This window comes from Ixodes scapularis, unplaced genomic scaffold, assembly GCF_016920785.2.
Source record: "Ixodes scapularis isolate PalLabHiFi unplaced genomic scaffold, ASM1692078v2 PGA_scaffold9__187_contigs__length_104089568, whole genome shotgun sequence".
NCBI classification, from domain to species: Eukaryota; Metazoa; Arthropoda; class Arachnida; order Ixodida; family Ixodidae; genus Ixodes; species Ixodes scapularis.
This window is the reverse complement of record NW_024609884.1, coordinates 47,836,109-47,847,023: the sequence shown is the minus strand read 5'-3', so window position 1 is coordinate 47,847,023 and position 10,915 is coordinate 47,836,109. Positions and strand designations below refer to the sequence as shown.

The 10,915-nt window shown below is 45.2% G+C and overlaps 1 protein-coding gene across 1 annotated transcript in view; it reads left to right on the top strand.

Moving 5' to 3' along the window:
* The first annotated feature begins 242 nt into the window (after positions 1 to 242).
* Positions 243 to 10,915, top strand: part of LOC8052527 (E3 ubiquitin-protein ligase lubel) — a 50,494-nt gene continuing 39,821 nt past the window's right edge. Inside the window, exons 1-2 of the mRNA XM_029976084.4 lie at positions 243 to 357; positions 10,518 to 10,619. Coding sequence (XP_029831944.4) covers positions 10,581 to 10,619 — 39 coding nt within the window. The 5' untranslated portion in view covers positions 243 to 357; positions 10,518 to 10,580. The remainder of the gene's footprint in view (positions 358 to 10,517; positions 10,620 to 10,915) is intronic.

The window sequence follows — 10,915 nt, the reverse complement described above, 5'->3', positions numbered from 1 at the left end:
AAACTTTCTTCCGCTCGAGTGTCATGAACCCGTTGCACGAAAGGGTGTTTCGAAAATCAGCGGTACTAATACGGCTTCTTCGTTATATCGGCCATGATCGCTGAAAGCGTGGTGCCTTCTGCCAGAACCCTGTCGAAGACGTCGCTCCAGCACACGGAGCCAGAAGGCGTCCTCTACCGCAGCAACAGTCGCTCCTCCCTTCACAGTGAGCTCTCGGACACATCGCACGTGCGCAGGGGAATTGCCAGGCACGGCTCCCTGGCGGAGTTCGATCGGCCCTTTCCTTCGGGTTCCAGCAGAAAGGACGACGACTCGTCATCGGTGGCCGGTGGAACGTCCAGCGGCTATCTCTGCGAGGTATGGCCACTTCCTAAAAGCTATAATGTATTTCATTTCAGAAAACAATACAAATCAAGCTCTACGTGCACTCGCAACCCTTGTATACTTCACACGTCATTCGACATACCAGCGCAGCCGCGTCGGGGACTTGGGGGCAAAGTGTTGGCTCCGTAGAAACCCCAGCTGACGGGTTCAAATTCTGGCGCGCACGCAACCTGATAGAGACTTCTTTTTCACTAGGCACCGTGCGACATCGCCGCAACTTACGGAGGCAGCTCACCGAATGACGATGCCGAAACAGACGTTTAGACCAAAAAATTGAGAGCCTTTCCACCGCTCTGGTAGAGACAATGACGTTTTATTATAGCGCCGCTATGCCAATCACGGCGCAGGCCCCGAAGAGCGCGCGGCATTGCGCAATGTCAGGGGGGGGGGGGGGGGTAGGAGACGAGAGATGCCGCGCGTGGCGAGGAGCATACACGACTCGGGAAAAAGGCGGCGGCGGTGGGGAGGAGTATAAAGTGGGGCATACATAGTTGCGTTTGAAAATCGTTGGTCTACGCTCGGTTTGTCGCCGGCGACGATCCGCCAGAACCTAGCCATAAGCGGGTTCCACATGCAGCGATTCCGCGACCGAAATCGCTGCCGCTAGCGGCGCGGCGGCACGGATCGCGAGCTTTCATTTCACATGAGCGATTTACTGCCGTTGCGATGGCCAATGTTGCTTGCAGCAAGCAGATCCACACAGTCGATTACAGCGGCTTCTAACAACAATTTTAATGCCTTAGTTTTCAGTTTCCCCTTTAATTTCACCTTAATAAAAAAAAGCGTTTAAAATACTAAATAAACCTTGGCCACGGCAGCGTCACAGGCAGCGCCTTCCTCGGATGTAAAGAATCCGAATGATATGGCCGAACTGAACCTCTTGGACGGGGTTGGAGTAGTTGGTATTTCCGAAAAGGGAATATGTGCCCATGATCCGGAGTATGTCTGTCTACGGAGATTGGAAGAGTACCTTAATCCCATTGTTCCTAAATTCTTTGAGCTGCGCGTCCCAAAGAACCCGACGCTTCGACACTTCACTGATGAGCACTTCATTGAACTGGGCGCGGTACATTCTGTCTTACTTGGTGTGATGATCTGTGTTGGAAAAGACACGTTAATGTCGCTCAGTTCTTCTTTTGTTTTTCTCACTAGCGCTCGCACAAACCGCTTCCGATTAGCGTCTCTTGCGGTCGCTACAGTGAGTACTCAGGCGAGGGAAGTAATGAAGAGCCGCGTAACTTATTGAGTAAACAAATTACGAGGAAGAAAACAGCAATCCCCTTCCTCCATAATCTCCTGAACAGCTCTGACGCCACTGCTGAAGCAAAAACGCTCTACGCGCCGGAAAAAAGGAAATCGCAAACCAGTCGCACTTTCTCTGCTTGTCGTCTGGTTCGAGAACGTGAAAACGCCGGGCCGTCCTATGGGCCAGCGTTCCCGCAATGTTTCTCCTCCTGTCACGTGATTTCCCGCCGTGCTGTGAGTGGCCAGCGCGGAAGCCGCCGCTCTGCCCCGGCGAAAAAATTCCAACCTGGTGGAACCGTGTTGCTCCGCCGCTGCGGCTGGCCAGAGCGCCGCGACGGTAGAAATCGCACCGCTCTGGGCCCAAAATCGCTGCATGTGAAACCCGCTATAGACAGCTTCGCTGTAAAAACGCAGTCAAGGATGTGACATTGAGCTATGTAAAACGTCACGTTTGCATTGCTTAATGTCACAAAGAGTGCGTTTTTTTTTTTTTTTTGTCTGAACATGTTTCGGCATCGTCATTCGCTGAGCTGCCTTCGTAAGTTGCATGCGGTGATTGACTCTCCGAGTGTTGTGCTGGAGAGTATAGACGCATGGGCTTTTTTTAGAGGGTACAGTTATGGTATTCTTAATATTGATACCCCGTTATATGGACACCATTCTCGGGGACAAACTGAGAAAACACGTGCAATTTTGTCTCGTTATTATGGATAACTCACATTATGAACGATGTTTTGGGGAACGGAGCTGTCCATATTAAAGAGACATCACTGTACTATCTTGGTGGTGTGCAAAGCACGTTGCAGAAGCTTTGTAGAAGCTAATCGTAAGTTCACGGTGAGCAGAAACTGACTGAACTATGGCCGCTAGTGAATGCCACCTTCGCCACCACGACGTGCTTGAGCGAGCAGGGAGCCAATAATCTTCGTGCGCGATCGCCTAAAGGCCTGTTCACACATGAAGCGGAGTGTTACAAGCAGAGCGCTGACCTCGCGCTAAGCGCGTGCTGACGGGAGCGTTCACCAGCTTTGAATCGCACCGTCGAAACTGTTGCTCATGGCAGACGATAAGTAGCTGACGCCACGTGAGCAGCGCTACATCTGCGCTTCGCTGCATGTGAGAACCGGCCTTAAGAGCCCTTACAAATTACGGCCGCTAAAACATACCATAGCAAGCAGAAATCATCCGTTGGGACGGCTGAAAACGCAGCAGAAAACACGGTGAAAGAAGTGGCAGTACGAACAAGAAACCTCCTTGAAAACATAAATGACATCAGGGTACAAGGTTGGTTGGCAAACAACCAACCCGCTGAATGCTCGCCGAGAAGCTGGTGGTAGCATGTTTAATATCGGTTTCAGAATGGATCGTGATTTCCTATTAGTGTTATATCTTGGTAGTGCTCGTATTTAGTCTGTGTAAATCGATATCAGTCTTTTACTTTGGTTCGACTTTTGACCGGAGTTTCCCTTTAATACACATTCATAAGTCGCCGACCGAAATCTAGTTCGTCACGATGCACACAGGCTCAGCGCAGGCTCAAAACGAGCCCCCACTTATCTGCTGAGAAAAGACTATAATTTGTGTGAAATGTCCGTTGCAGAAGTGCTGTTGAAGCTAATCGGTAAGCTCGCGCTGAGCAGAAACGGACTAAACGATGGCCACCAGGGAATACTACTGTCGGCACCACGACGCGCTTGAGCGAGCAGGCAGTCAATATGGAGATTTAAAATAACGTACGCAATTGCAGAGCATGCTAGCGCTAAATTTAGTGCTTGTGTTAGCACCACGCTACGCAAGAGAGTTTTATTAGGATAGCGTTTCTCCGCCGCGACGAAAAAACCTGAGCGTCTCGCGCTTGCAACGCCACCGAGATACAGTAGCCATTTTCGTTTCATACGCGAAATGCTGTAACTTGAGTCACAGTTTTGCCACTGACATCTTTAAACTTAATTTGTTTGTATGATTACTTTGGGCCCCTACGTGATCTGATAACAATAATTAAAATGACACCGCGCCGCCAACGTGCTGGCATTTTTAATAAAACAAGAGCGCAAGTACGCAGTCGTTCCCGTTGCTCAATTCACTCAAAAATTAACGAAGCTCAATATGTCTCTAAAAAAACAATCATTTAATTTGACAGTTTTTGCTTTTCTAGCGATTTTTATTACAACAGCCTGAACAAATACTTCTATTCTTTTAATGGTGATACCCGAGCTCGTAGCTTTATCATTGGCAGTTGCTCCACCTGATCGAGAGTCTGCGCAGCCGACATGCACCCTTCAACGAAGAGCTCGCGTTTGCTGTTTAGTAGCGGAATTTTTCGTACTGATTAACGCGAGCGAGTTGAAAATTATTACTTAAAATCGAAAGAATAAAACGCATCTTGTTCAGGGTGCAATTTTACTGCCAAAAATAAACGTTGTTGCTAAAGGAGAGAACGTGGTTGTCCTGTGCCTGTCCTCCGCGTTTTATTCTTTCTATTTTAAGTAAAAAAGTTGTTGTGCATTTCAGAAAGCTGGGAAGCAAAATAATAAAGCGAAACAAAGGGCAAATGAACACAGATAAGCATAATCTATGTGAATATATTAAAAGAGCAGAGCTACTTTTCGAGCAAAAGTGAGTCGGCGAGATGAGATCACAGTGGCGCATGCCATTTCTAGCGTTCAAGACGATGGAACAGGGACTCGTAGCCGGTTGCCTGCGGGTCACAACCCAGCGAGTCGCGGGCCGATTGTTTGAGTCCCCTGAAATATACACCCTGAAACCCTGAGACCCCTGAAATATACACCCTTGCCACACGAAACAGAAGCCAGTTTCGCTTGCTGTGCTGATGAATTTGGAAGGGCCTTGACTCCAGGGGTTCTCTACATAAAGGGGCCGTGCAACAATGTCGGGACTTCGGTTAAATAATTGTGGTAGTTACTCCCTGTCACGTTTGGATTAAAGAATTGAAAACAAACTTTGCCCATACGCGTTAGTTCTTTAGAAAAACAAAATCAAACAATGGGCCTTTTTCAGAGTTCGGCCGCGATGGCGGCGCACCCTCTGGGGTCTCTGGAATCGTCGCTCCGTCGTCCACGCCAGCGCGCGCGTGTCTCCCGATCCGTATGTTTACGTGTGTTCGAGCAGTTCCATCTTTTGCCATTCTGCACGTGTCCTTCTGACGTCGTTTCAAGTGCATCTTTGCTGTGAAATAGCTGAGGACGACCCTGGAGGATCAACGAAAGCCACTACCTACAATACGGACGACCTCGTTCGTCTTTGTACCTTCAAAGATGGTTAAACCGCCGACGTCACATCGGTTCCTACCGTCGACTCGGAGTCACTCAATCGTCACTTCGCTCTGGCGTTATGCTAGCAACTGAAATAGGGTTCGGCTTTCAAGGCAGAGTGTTATGTAAAGGAAGTAAAGGTGACCAGTTTCGATCCGACCCAACTAACCACCTTGTGCGAAGCTTGTGCACTCCGTTTATGAGGTCCGGCCACCACTGATTTCACACTCCTTGAGCGCCTAAGTTATTCAAGCTTATTGCGAGGCGACAGCTTTGCGTTCCGTCACTTCGTTGTCTGTTGTGCCGCGCGAGCGCACGGAGCGTCGCCGTTACCCGGGACCGTGTAAACAAACTCGGACGGGGTGAGGTTCGGGCGGGCTTAATGCCACGAAAACTCACCTGCACCGCCAAAAAGTAAGGAATGGTATGTTAGAAACATCCACTCTTTGATTTCAGCACGTTTACGAACCTCCGATGAAGTGGGCACTGCAAACAAGAGAGTTCATGGTTGGTTGCCAAAGCGTTCCGTCAGGGTTCTGCCAGGCCCGAAGAACGGAAAGCATTATCCAGTTATTCTTTATTTGAGTACCGGGCTAAGCATGAGTATGTTACACAAGCTAAGCAGAATTTCTCGCCGTCACGCTGAGAACCCGGCCCACACGGGGGATTCGCATCATAGGCTCCTATTACGAGGGCTTTTGAAAGCAGGGCAACAAGGGCGGGGTATTTGACATCGGGTCCTTTCGTGCACCACCTTCAAAAAGCTTTTGGAACTCTATAAAATCTTGCATTTGAACTATTTATGCTGTTAATTGTACGACTAAACAACTGCGCGGTGGTGAGGCATGACGGCTATGAAGTCAAGGCGCGAGAATAGCGGAGCGAGTCAAGCCGAACCAGCACTGTCTGAGCGACTGAGCGGACGAGATAGCACCCAAAAACGGCGCCTTTCCCTTTGCTCCCCTTTCTCATTCTTGGCGCATGTGCCCAATGATCTCTGCAAAAGGTCCACTGATCGTTATGGGCGCCTGCAAACCACTCTCAACTCTTACACCTTCTTTCGAGTCACGTGCGCAGTGACGTGCAATGGGGATAGGGAGGATCCGGTTGAGTCCTCTTTCAGAGCCTCCAGCACTCACAGCGTCTGCTTGCGATTCACATGGCGACTTGGCAGGTTGGTCTCAGCGATGTGGAGAGGGGAAAAAGGGGGGGGGGGGGGTTAGCTTATGGAGAAGTAAAGATATTGCTTCTCCGTAAGGCAGTTCGACTAACGTATTAGCACAACGGGGTGAAACTCAAGGAAGGAATAGTTTTTTTTTCACCTCGGGCAAATGGCGCCAGTAAAACTTAATTCAGTAAAATTTTGTCGTTGATATGAGGTTTTCGACTCATTTACTTACGTTAAAATCACACTATTCATTATATATAGCATTAAATTGAGCACATAATGGCAAATCTCGCCAACTTATTATATTATACCCACTGTGCGTCACGCCTCAGTTCCCATGGCCTCCACACCGCGGCTGGAAATCGCGAAATATTCTCGATATTTTCTTTGCTACTACGCAACGGAATGGCGATATTTTAACAGAATGAGGCGATTTCTTTAATCCTTTTGGTAAGATGAACGATGTAAAAATTGAAAACTGCAAATTCTTTCGAAGCGTTCGCTTGGCTCTTCCCCTAGATAAGTATTGGGACGTTTAGTAGAAACCTACCGAGTGTCACTGAGTTTCGATTACTTTTTTCAAAAACAAAGCAAAAATATATTTTCCCTGTAGAACATTTATTTCTAGCTCTCTGTAAACCTGCTCAGAATCATGAATGTTAATCCTTGGAGTGTGTGTTTGTGGTTCGCGGATTGTATGGCTTCGAATTCAATTAATACCACGCTACGTATTCTGCAGCGAACTACACTGCGCGAACACGGCATGAACGCTTTTTCGCATTTTAAATTAAAAAAAAAAACAAAAAAAAACAACAAACAAAACGGTATCGGCGGGCACCAAATTTCTCCCTTTTGGTTAGTACCCAAATCGGCACTTTCCACCACAGTCGCGACCAACAGCCTTCCAAATCTGAAAAAAAAAAAAATTTACAAAAAAAAAAAAAAAAAAAAAAACAGAGGGGGGGAGGAGGAAGTTCTCGCTTTTTTCACTAACAATGGGCCGTTACGTGCATTGCTAAATAAAAAAAGAATATATATATATATTCGGCCTCCCGCCACCATGCCCGTTATATATATATATATATAAGTCAAAGATGCGTACTGTCGGAGTTACTAATTCGAAGTTTATTACGACGTTTCGAGCGGGGACCGCTCTTCATCAGAGCGGTCCCCGCTCGAAACGTCGAAATAAACTTCGAATTAGTAACCCCGACAGTACGCATCTCGACTTATTAACTTTTCCTGGTACACTGTTTTTATATTTACCTTACTTCACCTATATATATATATAACTGATACTGCTGCCATGTTTTATGTTGAAAAGGCCTGCTCGCATCGATTAGCAAAGATTAATATATATATATTTTTTTTTAAATGACCGAGCACGAAACTTGATATTGCACTTGGTTCCAAATCACGTTTACTGGAATTTTAATTAGTTTTATCCCTCTTTCAAATAAACAGTGAAAATAGGGCTGGGCAAGTGATCAATTTACATACCGATCAATAAATAATGCTTGAATCGGCAAAAAATGTTGACGCATCTAGAAGAAAGTAAAAATGAAACGCTTTCACCACGCAGACGTGGACGAGAACACCTGTATGAAGGTCAAGCTTCAAACGAACTTTTAGTCGCAAGTAAACTGTAGGGGCGATATTTGGGACTCCAGACAAGTTCAGAAGGTTATACGTCTCCCGGCCACTTCAATGCCGTGCGAGTGTCCGTTTAGCGCAGCATAGATTATTGTGAACAATCAAGGGAGGTCGCTATTGCCGGAGAATATCAACAAACCTCTGCCTCCTGCAGCGGAAGTAATAATATGTGAGTGTGAGAGTCTTTGAGCTTTTTCTCAGCTACACATCGAGGTCGATTCGAAATAAAAATTGTACAAATCCCCCCCCCCCCCCCCCCCCCCCTCCTTTCAATTTTTAAGAAAAAATGTAAACTATGCATCGTCGAACGCTCATTCCCCGTTCAAATGTAGCGTTAGAGGCTCGAACCAGATGTCAAACTTTCAGCATTAACCGTGATATTATTAAAAATTTGTGATTTTCTGTAATTTTTACTGAGAAAATAGGGCCCATTTTCGCCTGTTTTGGGTAACTGGCGCCATAGAGCTGTGTTATCCACCAACTGAAATCTCCGACGTCACATCATTGGGGTGGTGCTGCTGTCGTCAGAGTGCATGCGCGGACACTTCACTTATCCCGAATTTAGTTTTTGCGCATGCGCATTGCCCACAGCTAGTGGGGGCAAGCGTGGGCTTGTTTGTAAACACGAGTTGGTCCATAAGAGGCCGCCATTTCCCCATTGAAAATTTCAGAAAATCGCTTATAACTTTTGAATAAGATAACGGTTGGTGCTGAAACCTCGGCATCCGGGTCAGACCTCTAGCGCCACATTTGGGCGGCGAATGAGCGTTTGCTAATCGATAATTTATTTTGGCGGTAAAAAACAAAAAGAAACGTAATTTTTGGGGGGACATTTTGTATATTGCACCATTTGTCACATATTCAGCAAAATAAAAAAAAGAAGTTTTTTATATATATTATGAATCGAAACGAACGAGACCGATAAATCGATTACTTATTCGATTAAAGGGTGGCGATTAATCGGGTTAAAAGTTTTAATCGACGCCCAGCCCAATTACATCCCAACTTCTTTAGTCAAGTTTGCCATTTCATGTGCAGATGTGTTATAGAACAAGTTTTTTGTTAACGCTGGATACTTCAGTTTCGTGACCTGGAGAAGAATCAACATGCACCTGGCACATACCTACCCTTGAACTGACAGGCGAGAAAGATGTCAGCAAAGAGTTTCATTTTCGTTTTTTTGAACGTACCAGCAGAATCGCATAAAATCTTATGAAAAGTTTGTTTTCTTTAAATGAGCCAAATTTATAAACCGAGAAAGCCAAATATGGCTGAAATTCGGAGTATATCTGTGGGTCCATCGTTTACAAAATGTAATGCTCTCAAATCACTCATATTACGCGAGAAAAACCAATGTAAACGTGGCCGCGGTACAGGGCTCAAAGCTATAGTCCGATAAGCAAACAGTCCTGTTTACACACAGTCCTGTTTACATACAGTTCTTGAGTTTGCATCTATAGTGTGGAATTGTATAAATGATACAGCATCTTGCTCTATCGAGCGTGTACAGAAGCGTTTTATTCGCATCGTTTTCGATCGTTTTTTTTTTTATGTAAGTTTTATTATAATTATGATCGGCTGCTCAAGAGACTTGGTTTATCTGCTCTGTTTGACAGGCGGCGTTGGCGGGATATCTTGTTTTTACACAAACTTATCAATGGGCTTGTAGATTGTCCTGTCTTGTTAAGCGCTGTATGTTTTCACGCCCCACCACGTTCAAGCCGTAATTACAACTTTTTCTATCCATCCACGTTTTTTCATACGTCTCCCCTAATACGAATGCAGCATGATTTTAATAAGTTGGATTGTTCGCTCCTAGAAATATTCAGTGACAAGTCAACTTTTCGGCGTAATCTAGAGGATATATTGTTTGCGTGATCCCAGTGTTTTGCAATTACGAGCGTTTTCTTTTTCTCTTTATGGGGTTGCTGTATTTGTATTTTCAGTGCCTCTTCTTCTTTTACCTTATCTTGCTTGTCAGATGTCGCTATGTGTTCTATGTTTGTTTTGTGAGTTCTTTTTGGCATAGCTATGTTTTCTCTGTGCTTATACTTTTTTTTATCTTGTCAGCATTTGCTGCGTATGCCACACAAAAGGCCCTGTGCTATTTGTGGACACATTAAATTAAAAAAAATTAAGACTATTATTATACCCGTTTCGCTTCACATAAATCTGGCAGATAAAAAAAAAGAATTCTCCATATTTTATAGTGTACCAAAATATAAGAATCACCCAACGTTAATTAGCAGTACTCAATGTCCAACGCACCGAAGCGCAACAAACGCCAATCTAAAAAAAAAACAACAAAAAAACAAGGTGTTGATTGATGCCTCTCACTTTCCGTGACGCTAGAAGAATGGTGTGTTCGTCCTAAGTGGCGTAGTGACGTAATTTATATTTGGGTATTCGGGGCCGGGTCCTTTTCTGCGGTTCTTGTGTTGCAGCAAACGATAATTTGGTTTCGAACAAACATAACCACACCGACTGAGGGACCCGAGTCAAGACTGGAACAAGTGAACGAATAATCATCCAAAAATCGCACAAAACTTGGAACATGGAAAAATGGTTAAATTCTATCTTCGAGAAACCAGGGTATTTACTTCGCATAAATAGAAGACATGCCTTTTGTTAAAAGCATATTAAGAGATCTGTGCAATAAATACCTGCTCGTGGTTTGTTTAAGAAAAAACAATGGTGTGGAACTGTCTTTTCAGGTTCAATAATTCGTTCAATTTCCGCACGGCTTTTCGCTTATATGCTCTCGCCTTTAATCTCAACCGAAAATTCTCTTTTAGGGGCGGAAGCAGGACTACTATCTCAGTTTGGAAGAACTGGTGCAGCAGAGACGGCAAGAACAGATGCGGACCCAAGGCCTGGAGCTTGTTCGCCTGATACGGGTACGTCCCTTGATTCTCTTAATGGTTTTACTTGACGACAAAAACTGAAAGCATGAACATGCTTTACGCCTTCGTCCCAATTATACCCCAAGTCCTGAAACGGCCACATTCCTGAAAACTTACTGGTTTTTATTTATTTATTTCGATACCCTCATGGCCCAGAGGGCATTACTGAGGGGAGTGGACATGAAGAACAACAAAACAAGAACAATAAAAAATCAAAGCCAACAATGCACTTCTACGAGAAAGAAGAAACATTCAGCACAATATGTATTAGCAAAAATGCTTAAGTAATG